The sequence below is a fragment of the Aphelocoma coerulescens genome, chromosome 9, assembly GCF_041296385.1.
Source record: "Aphelocoma coerulescens isolate FSJ_1873_10779 chromosome 9, UR_Acoe_1.0, whole genome shotgun sequence".
Taxonomy (NCBI): Eukaryota; Metazoa; Chordata; class Aves; order Passeriformes; family Corvidae; genus Aphelocoma; species Aphelocoma coerulescens.
In genome coordinates, this window is record NC_091023.1 from 22,419,608 (window position 1) to 22,437,322 (window position 17,715).

General features: G+C 48.9%; 1 protein-coding gene across 5 annotated transcripts in view; it reads left to right on the top strand.

Annotated features, from left to right (window-relative positions):
• Positions 1–771: 771 nt before the first annotated feature.
• The window catches only part of TNIK (TRAF2 and NCK interacting kinase), a 151,553-nt gene continuing 134,609 nt past the window's right edge, over positions 772–17,715 (top strand). For 4 of the 5 annotated variants that reach the window (XM_069025045.1, XM_069025048.1, XM_069025049.1 and 1 more), the window contains exon 1: positions 772–1,050. In XM_069025045.1, coding sequence (XP_068881146.1) covers positions 994–1,050 — 57 coding nt within the window. In that variant the 5' untranslated portion in view covers positions 772–993. Of the gene's footprint in view, positions 1,051–4,783; positions 4,860–17,715 lie in introns of those variants that run through there. The other variant, XM_069025050.1, reaches the window with a different exon arrangement.

Sequence of the window (17,715 nt, forward strand, 5' to 3'; positions counted from 1 at the left end):
CTGGTTTGGCAGGAACCACATCCGAAAAAGAGAAATAAGGAAAACTAAAAGCTGACTCTACCTAGCTATTGCTGGCTTGGGAGGGGGTTTGGCCAATTCCAAACACAGCATCAATCTCTGATTCCTGCTCCGGATCAGCATGGGAATTGGTAGGGCTGGGATGGCTCCCGAGTGCCGAGCGAACAGGTCGACAACAGGTCAGCAAATCCAGGTGTGACATCTGGATCCAGCTGCAGAAGGGCCAAATCTCACTGAGCATCCCGAGGAGCACAAAGCAGGCGGATGGCTGCTGCTCTGGCCTTGGCGCTTCCCACACTCCTGCCTGGCCGAATTTGGGTTCAGCACCTGAAACTGGGCAGCTTTTCCCACCGGACCTGACAGGCACCACTGCCGGGGTCCTGGGATGGGGGAACCCAGGCGGCCTGGATCCCTGTGCCCTTCTACCCAGCTTGGATCCCCGAACATCCCTGCCCGCGCTCTCTCGGGGGGGGGATCTGCGTGCTGACTAAGCCCGTTTGTGGGGCACTGGGCGCGCACCCCCGAGGGTCCCGCTGCCCGGTCCCTCCGAGGGTCCCGCTGCCGCCACAGGCTGTGTCCCCGTCCCCTCCCTCGCCACTCGCAGCCCCCGCCCGCCCCTGAGGGGGCTCTGCCCGCCCCCGCGCGGCACCGCCCCCTGGCGGCGGGTCGGGCGCCGCCCCCGCGGTGACAGACAGGGGCGGCGCGGGGCCGTGCGGGCGCGGTGCGGGGCGGGCGCGGTGCGGGGCGGGCGCGGCGATGCGCCGCCGCCGCCGCCATCCCGACGCAGCCCGCGGCGAGCCCTGCCTGCCTGGCCGCCCCTAGCCAGCCGCGCTGCGGGCGGAAGGGCAGGGGCGGCGGCGGCGGCTTCTCCTTCCCGGCGCCCCGCATGAGGAGAGGCGTTAAATAGCGCCAGCGCCGCGGCGGCCGCCACTGCCCGCTCGGTGGCGGCGGGGCCGCTTGGCCGGCGGCGGAAACATGGCGAGCGACTCCCCGGCGCGGAGCCTGGACGAGATCGACCTCTCGGCGCTGCGGGTGAGGCGCAGGGCCGGGGCTCGCGGGGAGGGATGCGGGAGCGGCACCCCCCCCAATCCATCCATCCATCCAGCCAGCCATCCATCCACCCATCCACCTATGCATCCATCCATCCCCCGGTGGCGGGGAGATGGGGCTGGGGGGGGCCGCGGGGCTCGGGGTGTGTGTGTGATGTGCGCCTGCACGTATGTACATGCGGGTGGATAACCGTGTGCGCGTGCATGTGCATGCCCGCCGCCGCGTGTGCGCGCGTGTGTGCGCATCCACACGTGTGTGCATCCGCACATGTGTGTGTGTGTGTGTGTGTGTGTGTGTACCCGCCGCGTGGGGCTGCGGGCACGGCCGTGCCCCCGCAGGTGTGTGCGTGTCCGTGTGTGCGTGTCCGTGTGTGCGTGTCCGCGTGTGCGTGTCCGCGTGTGCGCACCCGCGCAGCGCGGCGGGGACGCGGGTGCGTGCGGCCGGGCGGGTCCCCGCGGCAGGGAGGCGCGGGGCCGGTGCCCCCCGGACCCTGCCGCGCTCCGATCTCCCCCCCGGCAGCACGCGTGGGCGGGCGGACACGCAGCGACCGCGGGGCCGGGCATCGCCGGGGTGCGGGGCTGCGCCCCAGACCCCGCTTTCCTCGGCCCGGCTCCGCAGCCTCTCTCCATCCCTCTCCCGCTGTGTCCCTGCGCGCTGCCTCCTCCTCACCCCCCTGGAAAATGAAGCCCAGCATGTACCCTTGAAATGTCAGGCTCGTCAGAGGTGTCAGCCTCGGCGTGGGCTGTGGCCTGATGTCCCCCCGGTCCATTTTTCCTGTAACTTTCTTCCTTTTCCCCCTTTCTCCATTTTTCTGGCCGTAAGAACAGCTCGTTGGGAACGAGCATGGGGAGTCATTGAGAGAAACAGCATTTATGCGGGAGGCAGCAGCCAGGCTGCTCCTCACAACCCGCTGGCATAGACAAATAAATAAAATTAGGCAGAATCCGCTGAAGACTTGAACAAGTGTATTTTTAGAAATATTATTTGCTTCAGCGCAAAAAAAAAAAAAAAAAAAAAAGGAGAAGTCTATCTTTATTCACTTGCCCTACTTTCTTCCTGGTGAGTTTCTGGTTGATTAATAGTGTAGATGATTGCTCAGCAATACACAGTGTACATGAGATTGGAATGGGGGAACCATCTGCCTTAAAAGCAGACCTGGAGCTGGTTTCCCGTCTTAGGTGGAAGTGCCTGGGGAGAAAGGTTGCTGAAGCCGGTGGAGTTATTCCAGGAGAACAGTATAATTTGGGGGGGAGAGGGCCCTCTCCTCCTTCCCCACCCTCTGTTTTTTTATTTTAATTTTTTGTTTAACATCTGTGTTGGGAACTGTATTTGAACTAGGGTACCATTTCTTTTTAAAATTGTATCCACACGTGCTTAGGTTTGGGGTTGTTTTTTTTTTTTTTTTCTGTTTGTGGCTTTTTAATAGCAATGCACACCAGCTACAGTCAGGGTTTTGTTTTCACTTTAGGAGGAAATATATATTCCCTCCCTCCCGCTGAGACCCAGCGGCAGCGCCTGGTCGGTGAGCAGGGCAGTGCTGGCATTTCAGGGTAAACGGAGACAAGGGGACCTGAAACCCCGACCGACAGCGGGGTGGGACAGCAAAGCCCTGCTGCCCTGCCCAGTGGTGGCCAGTCTGCCAGCACGGGGCTGCTGCCACTCAGACCTCTGCCCCCTCTCAGGGGAAAGACCTACTATGGCACTTTCCTGTAAATTATGAGAGATGTGGTGGTTTGCAAGCGAGACAAGAATAGGAACTTAATTTGCCAAGGAATAGATCTTCTTCTAAACTAAGCTCCTCTAGCACTTAGAATAATTTTTAAAGGTCGTAAATTCAGCAGATAGGGCACGAAGCGTGAATCATTCCATGGGGTCTGAATCAGAAATCGATAGTAAATTTGCTGCCTGAGCACAAAACATGGCAGGGAGGAGTAATTCCCCAAGCGTTGCAAAATTTTTATGTATTAGAAAAGAAGTGTCACATTGCTGCGGGTTTGTAGATGAGTCTGGGTGGAGGAGATGTTGCTCTTGTGCTGCTTGTGTGTTTAAAGGGGTGAGGGGTGACTCTGTGAAATGCTGGGAGCAGGTAGTGACTCAAAAATCTGGCTAAGGGGATGATTTGTTCCCAGCAGTGGGGAAAGGAAGCTCTCAGGTCGCTTATCTCTGAGTTTGACTCACTGAAATGTTCCAGGAGGCTGGGGCTTATGAACCACAGGCAAATGTGTGTAAGAAAGGTGGACCTTTGACTGCCAGTTTGCTCTGTCCTTTGCTTTGGCATCCCTCCTCCTGTCCTAAGGAAGGGAGGTGGATTTGCAGGGTGGCAGTGTGCTGTTGAGGGCTGATCGTGGCACAAGCAGAACCCTGCACACCAGCATTCATTTCAGTTTGCCACTGACCACGGGCTTATGGGGTGGGATTTGTAGATCTGGGCTGGAAGGTGACATAGGAGGTGGCAGGAGCACCTGTTTTTGCCACACTGTAGAGTTTATTTTGGCCACACAGTCGGGCTCCACCACAGCAGTGCATCTGCTTGACGTGCTGGCGGCTGGGCCAGGAACAAAGCACTGAATTCTGATTAAAATGCATGGCCTGATGCATCGAGTAAGCGCACTTGGGGCTGGCTCCTGCCTTCTCTGTGACATGTTTCTGTCCATCACTGGGCACTGTGCTCATTGCCGTGGTACCCAGGAGTGCCCTTGTGGGTGCAGAGGGCTGATTGTGCCAGGATAGGAAGGATTCTTAAACCAGAGATCTTGCAGTGGTGGTGCTGGTAATGAGGATCGTTAATGTTGCAGAAAACTGTAACTTAAAACAATGAGGCCATCGAACAGGTAGCACTGCATATTATACTGACAAGGGGATAAGATAAACTACACTGTAATGTTCTTTTGTATGGGCAAGGAGATGTTTTTGCTAGTCCACTCAGCACGTTTAATAGCCGGATGATCTGGTGGTGTTATTAGCAGAATAATGATTAACACAGGGATTCACACAGGCTGTTGACAGGCATGTTGGAGAAACAGATTTTTGCAATAAAATGAGAATGAGCATGAGGAGGGATGAAGTGGGCCGTGGTCTCTGGTGGTAAATGCACAGCTGATCCCAATAGGAGAGAGCAGAAAGATGGGGCTGGGTTTGGTGTTTTTTCCCCTGCTTTTCTTTTTGTCTCAGAAAATGCAAGAGCCCGTCATCTCTTGCTGAAGGCAGTGGCCTTGATCCTTCTCAAATATTCAGGTCAATAGCTTTTCCTCTGCTGCATCCATCTGCAGGGCTGGGCCTCTGCCTGATGTACCAGCGGTGGCAGTGGGCTTTTCTGCAGTAGCTGCCACACCTGGATTCATTTGAGTTGCTTTGCGAGGTGTGTGGGAGGTTATAGAAGATCTCAGGGAGGAAAACCTTTCCCAGGGAGCTGATAACCCCTGGGTTGGGACTGGCTTGGGGCCAGCAATCCCCCCCTGCTCACAGCTCTTCCTTGTTTCCCAGGCAGGGGCTTGCCCTGGGCATAGGTGACCAGGCTCCCCTGGGATGTACAGCTTGGCTCAGGGTTTCCTGCAAGGCAGGGAGTTTAAAAACAGCCTTTTTGGGGAAGAAGCAATTGTTTTCTTCACATACCTGGATGTTGCTTTTGTTTTGAACTCATTAACAAAACCGAGGCTTTTGTTATTTACTTTAGTGAAGTGCTGACCATGCATTCTCTGGAAACTGTATCCTAAAATCGTTTGTTGTTTTGGAAAAGCCTGGCCTTTAATGCTCAGGCTTGGAGAGGAGACAGCGTAGAATTCAAGGAGCCGGTGAGTATTAGCTGTTGCTGGGAAGAATTGGATGAAACCCAAAAATGTCACTACTCTTCCTTTAGCTTTGCTTTGTACAGAAGTGAAGTTTCAGTGGCCATTTGTTTGCATTAGTTGATCACTGTCAATGAAGATAAAAGCTGGCATGTTAAAAACCCACAAAACTCAAGCATGCTGGCATTGTCCTGTTTCTAGAACTTTGCCAGTTTATGGCATATTTCATCATCATTAAAGATTTAGGAGAAGTTCTAATGGGGGATAAGCACTGTGAGCCACCACTCAGGAGCATTACCCTGGCAGCATTATTTTAGGTTTCTTCTTCCAGCACCTTTTAAAAAAACTCTGTAGCTCAACAGAATTTGGGCAGCTTTTGTAAAGGTCACCTTCCTAAATAGAAATAGGAACAAACTTGACAGGAGATGACTTCTGGAGATTAAAAACAAGACATGAAAAGCTTTTTTTTTTGCTGTGTTTTACGTGATAATGCTACCATGCAAAATTTGGGGCAGATGTTCAACAAATAAATACATTTATTCACAGTTCCTGAGGAAAGACACTCTGAAGAGTATTCCATCAGGGACTTAATCTGTCCTCTTCCAGTGTCATTCAGTGCATGTGTAAGCTATGGACCATGACAGTATCCATGTGCTTTGCCTGTTTTGGAGCCTTTTGAGTTCTAAACCATAAAACTTTGCAACAGAATACTGGTCTCTGAATCATAGAATGGTTTGGATTTGAAGGGACCTCAAAGCTTATCTAGTTGCAAAACCCCTGCCATGGGCAGGGACACCTTCCCCTAGACCAGCTTGCTCCAAGTCCTGTCCAGCCTAGCCTTGAACACTCCCAGGGATGGGGCATCCATAGCTTCTCTGGGTTTTTGTTTCAGTGCCTTGCTACCCTCTGAGAAAATAATTTATTCCTAACATCTGATCTAAATCTTTCCTCTAATTTAAATCATCCCAAAGGGATGGCTGTGTCCAACTCCATTCCTTGAGCCATTGGTGCAAACATGCATCCTCTCTGCAACCTGTGCAAATTCTTGTGTGTGCTCATTAAAAGTTAAAACAGAAAAGGGTCTGTCTTCTCTCAGATCTTTCTCTGGGGTTGATTGTATTCTTTTTCTCTGCCTTTTGGAGTTGTGCAGCCCAGCTGCTGCTCTTCTGCAGTTACTCTTCAGCACTGGTTACTCTTCCTCATCTTTGCAGTTTTTCCACAACACAGTAGTGTATGGTATTTTTGAAAGCATGGAGAGTTCTCTGCTCTCACTAGTGTTCCTTTGCTGGGCAGCCATAAAAATTAATAATTTGGAGTGAATTTATGGCAAAATATATGCTTGAGCAGGCTGAAGTTTGAGCACCAGCACTTTGTTGAATCGAGCTTTGAAGCAACAAAGAGCATTTGATTGGTGTGCATATTTAAAATAAAGGGTCTGTTTTTAATCCATGTGACAAGGAAGAGTTAGAAGAGGTTTTTAACCTTGCTACGTGAAGGTAGTTTTTATCTGCCAGGCTTGTAGATGTAGTGGTGCAGTTTGTATGGGGTGAGGGAGGAAACAGTTTCCATTTGATCTGTATGTAAATCCCCATGAACGAATCACCCATCTGTGGAAAAGGTCCTTGGAAAGTATCATTCATGTGAGGCCAGGCCAGGTGAAAGCTGCAATCACCTCCTGGACTCAGGCTCTGAGCTGCTCCGTGCAAACCCTTGCCTGACTCCTCCTAATGCACCCTTACCCTTTGGAAGGGTAATTATAGACACCAGTGGGAGTTCTGTGACTCTGACCTGCAGACCAAGGACGGGATATTGATCTCTGTCTCATTTCTTCATGCCTCATATATAAATGGGGAAAATCCTGCTAGATTTCCTGTGCTTCCCCTAGTAAAAAACTACCAACAGGCAAAAGGGTGCATTTTGTGAAGAAACAGTATTGGCAAAAACTGTTGTGCCTTGGGGTGTGGAGGATGGTGTTGAGGGTTCAGGACCTAGCACCTGAAGGCAGCTGCTTGCCCTGGGCTGCCAGGGGAGCACACATGCTGTTTTCCCTTGTCGCCAGCTACAGAAGAGGCTGTGAGCCTTGCAGAATAAAAGGCAGACCCTCATTCCCCCTCCCAAGGCTTTGGCTGATTGTTTCTCCCTGCTGGCCCTGACTTTTTGGCGCTGACTGCTCTGCAGGTGTAGAGCCTCCACCACATGAGTTTTCTGTTTGCTGATGTTCAGGTGCCTTCTTTGTTACCTTTCACACAGCCATTAAAGCAGGGTGCAGGTCAAAACCCACTAGTGTAAGTCATTGATAGCTTTAAGTCATTGATAGCTCCGTTTAGTGAGAGGTTGTGTTTCCCACTTAGAAAGCCAGTAGCTTTCATTTCCTTCTCCCCAACCCCCTTTTCCTGTCCCGTTTTGTCACTTTCAAGCGTGGCTGCACGTTGGAACTGATGGTCAGTCTGCTCTGGGCTCAGGAAAACAATTTACATAAGTGAGATTTGATGTTTTCCATGTAAATCATTCATGATTTCTAAAGGAGTGTTGGCTAAGGAACATGGTGCTTGGAAAATGGATACTCCCCCTCTCCCTGCATTCCTCCTCCATGGCTGTTTCTAGATGAGCCCTGTGAGGGGCTGAGCATCCCCTTCCTGCAGTGGGATGAGGATGCCCAGCACGTAGGCCCCCAGCCCTGGGGAGCTCCTCCAGTGGTTCATTAGTGAAAGGAGAGGAAAAGCCACCAAGGTTGGAAAACACTGATAAGAAGTTTAGTTGGCACTCAGTTCTATCTCTCTGCACGCCTGATTTTTATTTTGTAATGGCCAATCAGAAAACGTTTCCCTTTGATCCAGAATGTCGCTTTTCCATGTTAATTGGCTGCAGTGCTTGCCAGAAGTTCAAGGTTGTGTGTTGGTAGTAAATGATGGCAATCAGGTGGGCAGCACTGGAGTGGCCAGGTTGGATCCCAGCTCCTGCTTCCACCTGAGGGGAGCCAGCAGCATGTCCTGCCCCACACTCAGAAGCTGAGTTACCCCAACCAGCAGAAGGTGTTCCCTTTGCTCTGCTGCAGGTAACCAGCTGTGCTCTGCCACAGGAGCCCTGTCAGATGCTGATGGCTTCATGGAAACACCATCTTTTGCCAGTCAGTGACGCCTGGGTGGGTGACATGGTCCCGTCCTTCCTATGGATGCACTGGGGTGAAAACAGCCCTAGCCTCTGGCAGATGTGGTCCCTGCCTGGTTTGTGCAGCTGTGAGCAGTGAGCTGCTCCTCGAGCAAAGCCTGAGCAATGCAAGTTCAACATCCTCTTGGTTCTGAGCGCTCCTGCTGCAGCGAGGGTGGGTGTTTCTGCTTGCCTGAGCGCACGTGTGGTTTTCAGCTTCAGAGCGCACAAAACCTTTTGTTACAGTTTTTGCTTGTTCCCTCCAGCGGTGGTATTTCAGGGTGCAGAAGGTGTTGCTTTCAGAACAGTAAATTGTTCTAAAAGCAGCGCTCTTTAAAAGCCAGGGATATTGCCTCACATGCATATTCCTTTATAAGCTAACAAAAAAAGTAAATAATTTATGTGGCTGATGGTTTCCCCTCCCCTTCCTTTTAAAAACTCCCTTTTCTCCTAATTTTGAAACTCAGCAGGAAAAAGCCTACTGCCAGCTGAGTCATGTGTTTAGTGCATGACAGAAGTGACTGTTTGGGATCATGCCCTTAATCCGCTGGATGGTGACTTTAGGATGCACTGGAGGTGGTAGAGCCTTTGCTGAGGAAAAGATCGCACAGCTTGAGCCTAATAAAATGTGTCTAATAACTGCTGTAGCATGCTATAGAAATACATGAGATCAAAGCTTCAGAGGCATTTATTTTCATAATTTGTGGGTCAGATCCTTGCAGGACTAATTGGGTGCTGTTTGATGTCCAGGCAACAATAGAAATCTCCCTGTAAATCAGAATATATTTGCCTTTTCCTTTTTCTTTCATACAAAAGCATAAAAGCTTAGTGTGATTTTGAGATAAACTGGCAAAAGTGAAGGCACAGATCTCCTCCCTACCTCACTGCAATCTTTCTTAGCTGTATTAAGAGGGCAGTGAGGCACTGGAACAGGTTGCCCAGAGAAGTGGCCTATGATCCATGCCTGAAAATTTTCAAGGCCAGGTTGGATGGGGCTTGGAGCAACCTGCTCTGCTGGGTAGCATCCCTGCCCATGGTGGGAGATGAGCTTAAAGGTCCCTTCCAACCCAAACCATTCTGTGATTCAATTACACTGAGGCCATATAGCTGGCACAGTGACCAAAACAAATGTGTCTACTTGCCAGATGTTGATTGTTTTAATTAACATTGGTACTTCAGGAGCATTAAGCCTGATGGCTGTTGCCTACCAGGCTACTGCTCCCCAAAACATGAGCCAGGATGAAGCCAGAGAATGAGTTTTGATGGTGCAGCTCAGTGTACCTCCCTAGCTGTGGCTCACTAGTTGTGAAACTCTGCTGGTATCTCAGCATTGTGGGAGGTCACCCCCAAAACACAGCAAGTCAGATATGCTGTGGGCTTTGCGGGGCACTTACAAAGTTCTTGTATTTATATATATAAAAACAATGTGTATAAATATATATATAAAAATAAGCGTGGTTCTAACTGTTCCCTCTTGAGTGGAACATGACGGCAGGGTGTGGCTATGAGTGGCACAGCTTGAGTCCCTGTACCTGGCACATAGACCTTCTTCAAAACACAGGCCAGAATTTTCCAGGCTCACTCAGATAGGAGATGCCAAAACAGCCGTGAAACATGGCTGGGAAGGAAGGTGCAGTGCCCTTAAACCTGTGGGGTTTGTGTTTTATGGTCCCACTGAATACTCGTGGTAGGCGTTTGGGGAAGGGGCATCTCTCATGTGTCTGCAGGTGCCACCATTTGGGGAGAAAAGAAAGATGGGTGTGCAAGGCAAATGTTTTTGGAGAAGAACCAGAGGCCAAAGCAACAAAATGAAAAGGACTTTAAATGTGTTTTCTGGCCATGCAGACAGGCTGTCTTCAGTGCAATAAATCTTCAGCCTTTATGTATTGATTAGCTTCAGTAAATAGTGTGATGACTCTGCTCTTCCCATTGCTATTCTGTGGGGATCGGTGTGTTAGTATGGCTGAAGAGGCTATAATAGCTAAATGGGATTCCAGTAGTGAGAGCAGTTTACAAATGCTCTCCAAAGTGATCCTCGCAGCCAGTGTGACTGTGTTTGACTGCTATAAATGTAAACAAGTGCTCCACTGGTGACCAGGCTGGTAATGGCCATGTTTTCTAATGGGCAAAACTGTGTTCTCTTTGCTAAGTGTCCTGCAGTGACTGTGCCCTGTCCTGGCAGGGATGGTCCACTGGTTGAGGACCTGTGATGGGCACATTCTGGGGGGGGTGAGTGAAGAGGAGAGGCTGAAATATGGGGCTGCCTGGCTAGAAAATGGCTGAAAATGTCCTTTTTTATACCAGCCATGTAATAATTTCTTCAATATTCAATGTGATGCTGAGCATAGTTTGAAGTGATTTTGCTTGTTGAACTTTTCCCCTGCTCTTGGAGCCAGGGACGTGATGTGGCAGCCTGAAGGTGGTTGTGTTTGAGTTGTGGGCAAGCCCCAGATCCCTGAGCATTTGCTACAGTAAAGCATGAACAGAGCAGGAAGATGGCAGGGACAGCAGCTTGTTGTCATTGTGGAGCAGCAATGGGAGGAGGGATGGAGAGATGCTTTAGCTGTTAGTTGCCATAGCTGAAAGCCCATCCAGAAGGCTTTCCGTTGGCATCTCCATGTTTTGTGACAACCTGTAACAACACCATGGTGCAAGAGCTCTTCCAGAGCTAGTTTGGACCACGAGCTGAAATTCCAGGTTGCTCTGGAGACAGTGGAAGGAAAGATAGGATGGAGCAGATGTAAAATTAGCATAACAATACACCTTTAATTCAACTTGAAGGAAATAATTGAAGACTAGTTGTCACTTATGCTTGTGACCTCTGCCAAGATGACTCACACTGCAATATAATATGAGTCACTTGTTAATGATGGCCTGTTAAGGAGAAAGTGCCAAATCCCTGTAACTTCTTCACTGTGCACTGTAAAAGCCAGGATGAAGAACGGTGCTCAGGATATTATTGCCTGGAAGTAACTGATACGTAAGAGTGCTGAAGCACCTTTACTTTGCTCTGGGTGACTCTGGCATGGAAAGGCAAAGGTCCTGAGCAGAAATGCTACTTCTCTGGCCTTCGTTTAAGAGCCACACAACACTGTGTACCTCTCCTCCCCAGCACTGCCTTGACATGATGTTGCCCGAGGGTGGGGACCCTGATAACTTTCCTTCCTGCCAGATGGCTCAGCTGGCCAGAGGACAAGTGCCTGCTGGTGGGAGAGAGGGAGGGAGGTGGGTGGGTGCTCAGCTGTGCAGAGGGCATGGAAAGCCAGGGCCACCTCTACAGAACATGGGGAGGGAGGTCTTGGGGGCAACCTAGCCAATGGAAGAGTGGGAAGGTAGAAATAGAGTAACTCTGGGAAGGTTCCTGGGCCACCAGTGATGCAGAGCCCTGGGCTAGAGACCTGCAGCCAGGAGCCTGGGGGAGGGAGGTGAAGAGCTGCAGTCTGTGGCCCTGTGGTCCTGTGCAGGGAGGGCTTGGCCAGGCACAGCTTCTCCATGAACTCCTCACTTCTGCAGTGTGAGAAGTTTTTTATGGCCTTAAGGAACTTGCAGTGCTCCTGCAGCAATTGACTTGAGCACTCAATTGTTAATCATCTACTAGCTGTCTTAAATGCTTCCTCTTGGTGAACTAGTATTTTTCCTCAATAAATGAGATTTCACAATCCACAGAAGAAAGTGAGAGCCTGGTGTGAAGGTGCTTGTGACCAGGGGCAGGAGCTGACCAAGAAGTGATCAGCTCCTGTGCTCGGGAAGGGGTTTCTCAGTTGACAAAAGCCTCATGATTTTGTCTGTAGTCAGGAAATTCTGTGAAATGCTGACACACAAAGTTAACTTGAAAGGGGAGTATTTTTCCGTAGATCTCATAATTGTAGAGAAGCATGGAAAAAGGCCTTCCTGAAAGATCATAATCCAAAGGGCAAATAGAAGACTTCAAGTAGGTTATTGAAAATTCAGAAGAAAAATGGAGATAAATGTGTGAGGCCTGCCTTCTTCCCTGGGTGATAAAACAGAGCTCCCTGAGCTGCTTGTGCCATGCTTTCATTTTCCAAGTGAAAAGCTGCATTACCTCTACCATCCCTCTCTTCTGCCACCTGTTCCACGGTGTATTTGTGTATTTTGCCCTCTGGACTTTGCCTTGGCAGTCCAGACAGATCTAGTGTCCATCCAGGATCTTGCTGCCTTAGACAGTACCAGTGTGGGCACAAGGAGACAGGATGGTGGTGGTGAAGGGCTGTGGAGGAACGTTGAGGCATGAGGGGATGAGAAGGAATGGATGTGAAGGGAGAGAACTTTGCACTTGCATGTTCCTATGAAGGCAGTCTAAGGCCTGCCTTATGTACTGAATGTACGAGTTGGTTGTATTGCAGAAAATGGTGTGTAGTACCTTAAGAATAGTTCTCTCTGAGGTGTGGAGGAATGTTACTTCCTGAAGAGAAGCTGCCAGTGCAGTGGGACCCAGATCTTGACCACATCTGCGTTTTGTCTTGCTCGTTTGATAATGATCGCCCCATTCTTTATCAAGTTCCCTCTTTGGCGTAGTGCTCCCGCTGCTGTGGGAGCTCTCAGGAGCTCTCATAGTGCCTCTTGCACAGGCAAAGGTTTATCATGTGATTGAACTGGAGGGATGCCTGGCAGGTGGGCAGACCATACCCCCCCAAAAATGGAGCAGCATGGTTATCCAGTGAGAAAGGGCATAAGTTCAAAGCTGAACTTGGTTTCTCAATAAATCGTGGGTTTGTTTTTGCCTGTTGTCGTGACCTCTTCCGTGCTGCTGGTGTAAAGCAAAGTGCCTGCGCAGAGGAAGTGTCCTCAAGAGAAGATGCAAAAGCTCTGCTCATTATCAGAAACAAGTAAAACTGCTCCAAGCTAATATGGCTGCCTAAAAATAGAAGTGGTGTTAGGGGGAGGGACTGTCTTTTGTGTTCGTTTGCCCTTGATTTTCATGACATTTTGCTGCTCTATATTGTGTGTCTTGTTCAGGGGACTGTGTCCTGGTCACAGTGGAGTAATTCACAAGAATGTGGGCTTGTGTCAAAAAACATCATGAGGAGGACTGAAGAGCTTGTTGCGGTTTAGCAGTGAACTGGCAGAATGCAGTTATTCAGGTTTATTCCCTCATCCTCCTGCTCCTCACAGGTTCACAGCCTGTCCCTTGCTGTGATCTTGAAGCCTCCCCTGAAGGAGGGGGAGGCCTGAAGAAGGGATATGACTGGCAGTGAGGCTCTGGGGTGGGATGGATCCCTGGTGCTGTGAGGTGGTGGGAGCAGAGGACATCCATCATGTGTGCACCTTGCCAGAGAGGACAGTCATACCTCAGCTGAAGGTTGCAGCATTTACTTTGCAGTTAAGGAAAAAAAAAAAAAAAAGAAAAGAAGAAAAAAATTACTTATGAGACTTAATTACTGAGTTATTGTTATTCAGTATTTAAAGCCCAAGTTTCATAACTGCCTTGTGATATCAGCATTCATGTTCTTTGTCAGTATTATGCAAGCAGCTCACCTTGTGATCATGAAATACTGAAAAGTGCTTTCTAATGCTCACCCTCGTTTCTCAATGAGTCCATAAAACCTCTTCTGCTTTCCATTAATTATGGAACAATGGGACATTTTCCTCTTAAAAAAAGCTGAGCCTTCTTTGTTTTTTCTTCAAGTTCTTGAGCTGGCTGCTCCTCTGAGACCTTTCTGTTCCGTATGGCTAGACCAGAGTGGACATATCCTCTGTCTGTCCTTCACTGCACTGTCTTTTGCCACTTGGGACAAAGCAGGAGGTTTGTGGACCAATCTTAGGGGCAGAGGTCTTGCTCTACTGAAGCGGTTCCAGCTGGTGCTTGGCTGTTTCTGGCACTGGTGTGATTGGTGTGATTTGCCTTCAAGGTTAACTGAGGCAGCTGGGAAAGACGGGAACAGGTCCAATGGGATCATTCTATTTCCTTCCCAAAAGAGCTGAAATACTAGCTTGCTTGTTGCTATTCAGTTGTTTTCCAAGTGGGAGTTTCTGTTTAACACCAGAAGAAGCCCTTTCTGGACCCAATCAGGAGCTGTGCTATAAGTGAGACCCTGGGAGTGCAGCCCTGGTCACACCTGTAGGAGCATCTGTGCTGGGTCTGGATTTTCCCTACCTCCACATCCAGATTTTGCAGAACACTGAGAGTAGACCTCTAGTTTTTCTCCTGATCAGTCTGGTTCTGCCACTCAGTGGCATCCAGAGAAAGGGTGGGACAGGGAGGGTTATCCTGTTCTGTGGGGGTTGCCTGTGGGCTGGCTCTGCCGGTGACTCGCCAGAGGTCATGGGGTCTTCATATTGTTGGGAGAATCTCGAATGATTTCCTTGACTAAGAGATGCAGAATTTAATCTTCCCTCTGAGCTTTCTCAAGAAAAAGGAAATCGTTGTTTTTTCCCATCCCTGTAGGGGGAAAGGGTTCAAATGTTTCTCTAAGCACAGATGTGGAGGGTGCTGAGCACACTGGAGAGGATGTGTCTCCAGGCTCCCTGGCCAGTGCTGCTTCTCCACTTCTTCAGACTTTTCCTTACACACACATCTGGAGATCCATAACTCTTTTCACATGCTAATGAGGACTTTATAGATAACATCCCCTGTGAGGAAAGGAATGCTAGGAGAGTCTCATAGCAGGGGAAATCAAGGTGAGGAGTGGTCAAGCATATTGATTTATAAGCCACGCAGCCCTGGCAGAGCTCAGAGTAGAAGTCAAACCCTTTGGCCTCTCATCCCATGTTGTAGCCATTAAACTATGCTCTCCTAAGATTAGATAACCTGTGGTTTTAGTGTCTGCAAGTCTTGATGAGCAAATTCCTTTGGATAAATGCTTTTCTTGTATACTTGCCAACACAGAGTGATGTTTGGGACATGAGGGAAGGGAAATGACTTGCAGGCGTCAATTTTCAGGAGATGAATCAGATGAAGAGATAATACCCAACAGGTTAGAGCTGTTGGAATGACTCAGTGGTGAGGATCACATTCTGGTGTCTCTGGTTTAGACGAAGTGTTATGGGGAACCCAGGGTGCAGCTCTACTGCCAGCAGCTTACCATGAGTTTGGATATTACTGAACAATCTGGATCTCTGGCAATGATGAGCACTGGAGTTTGGGCTTGGGATGGATGCTAAAGGGATTGTAGTAGCACAGTATTTGGTGTTACCCTGAACAAGAAGTCCAGCCTGGCTTTAGATTGCAGTCCGGGGAAGCTGGTAGCCGAGTTGGTTTCCCTGCATCATGAATATTCCTTTTCAACACATCAGGTCTTCAGAGAAGGAAAGTATTGCAAAAGCATCTTGGTCTTGTACTCGTTTGTCTTCCTTGCTGTAGCCTGGGGCTGTAAGGTGGACCAGAGCTCAGCTGAGCACACACTGCATTTGGCTTACAGTGAAACTGCAGCATCTCCCCTCCCTTCTGACCAGGAGAGACAGTGATCAGCCAGCTGGGTCTGCAAGGAGGGATGAGGTGATGCTTTCTGGGGATTTAGGGTGGCCTGGCAGAGTTTGTTGTACTGTTTATTTTCCTTTCTGAGGCAGTGTGTTGTTGCTGAAACACGTGGATTTGATTTCTGGTTATGAGCGTCATTATCTGCTTCTGTAGCCATTAGCTCTCTGTCTTGCCCATGTGGGAAGCTGTAAGTTACTTCATCCGATAAGGCTTTTCTTATCTGTTATGCTGTTTGTGTAGAATTGAAATTACTCTAGGAGCTATAAAAAAGAGGATAGAGCCTGGGAGTTGCAGCTGAGAAGTTGTGTTTCTTTTCCGTACACAGATCAACAAAATGTCAATAGAACCTATGAGTGCCTCCATGCATCAAGCTGAAGCTGAGTTCTTGGTTGTGTATTATGTCTAGAACAAAACATACGTCCTGTGATTTCCTTTCCTTCCTTACATTGTGCAGCATCATCAGAACACCCCATTTGGCCTTTTAAACTCATCAGCCTGCTTGTGAAATATTCAGTAAAGCTTGGGCTGAGTTTGCATCACTGTCAGTGGGTTGCATCTTTCTGGAGTGGCTTTGATCTTGCTTACTCCATGCTGAGTAATTTACACTCCTCTCACATGAGCTATAGCTTCAATGGATGTGCCACCCTCTGAGAGTCTGGCCCTTGCAGGCTTCTCTGTTTCTCCTAATCACAAGCATTTAAATGGTATTAAAGCTGCTTATCCCAGTCTTGTGCTTTTTTAGAGTCATTAACACCTCTGCAAAGAAAGTGTAAAACTCTAGTAAAGTCAGCTGGTGGCACTTTGCAGTGGTTTGAATGGTTCTAGGGGGAGCAGAGGGCTGGACTTCCTGTGCTGAGGAGGGTCTTTCAGAAAGGGGATGCTGGTGGTGGTGCAGTGCCTATGGGTGGCCAGCACCCAGGCATGGTGGGTTCACCCTTGGGAGGTGGTGTTCCCCTTTAGCCTGGGGTCAGGGCTCCTTTCCGGGTGTGAGAACAGGCACCTCAAGCTTTTGTTGAGTTCCTCCCCCAGCACAATTCCCTAGAAGCCAGAAACATCCATCTGTCCATGTTTTCTGTTTCTCCTTTAAGGGCATATCTCAAATGATGTCAGCAATTTTCTATTCTGTTACCTTTACAAAGAGACATTGGTGTTCAAGGGTGATCCCACCAGGAAGTCACCCAAAAAAACCCCAAAGCTGGCTTTGTTCTTCACCTCACATGTGTTCTTGTGCAGCAACTGTGCCACAGTGGTCTGATCTGCCTCGTGGCCATGGAGAAGTCCCACTCTTGCTCTCATTCCTTGGTCTGCGGAGCCCGTTGAGCTCTGCACTAATTAATGGGAAATTGTCATGACTAACGTTAGGCTGGTAGGAAAAACTAATAAGGGTGAATAATAGCACAAGATACATGGAAGTCAACGTTTTTCTCCTTGGAGGCTGTAGATGTAATCCACTTAATATTCTGTGAAACACAAGATTAATATTCTTCAGGATAATATATGTGAGGGCTTTTCTTTTCAGTTTGCTGGCAGAGGCATTGCTGCATTGCTAAAGCTGAGGGCAGGGGATTAGGAGGGGGGGAAGGATGCTGACCCAACTTCCAGAGGATTCAGAAACAGCGAAATCTGACTAGAGGAGATTAAACTTCTTCCTTGCTGGCAGGACTTTTCTGCAAGAAGTGTGGCTTGCACTGGGATAGCCCCTGTTGAAACCTGGTAAGGTGTCTTTCACCTCTTTGGATGCCTAAATTATTGGGGAATAGATCTGATTTGCTTGGACTGTGTGGTCTGACTCTGCTGGTGGGCTCCCAGTGCAAAGCTGGCTCCTGCAGAGTGGAAACCAGCTCCAGCCTTGCACTTGTCCTCCTTCACAACGCAGTTTTGCCATGATTTAAACTCATCGTACAGCTAAGCTTCGTAGAGGTTCCTTTAAAATAATAATAAAGCAAAGCCCCTGTTCTTTTTCTTTCACAGGATGGAAAGAATGCAGTGAGTTGCCAAGCTTAAAGAGGAGTAGTTACAGCAGAAATAAATACATCAAGACCATTTATTTTAAGTTGATTAATCTGATATGTTCGTAGTTTTCTAAAATGAAATCTAGCCCCAGAGAGTTTAGCAAATCAAATAACAATAACAGCAATTAATTTAGAAGCAGTTACTAATGTTTCTCATCCCCTTTTCAGATGCCTAAACACACATGATTAATCTCTCATCTTATGACTGTGGGCCAAATCCTCGTGGGGATGTGCAGTATCTCTCTTGGGTTAGAGAAGAGCTGAC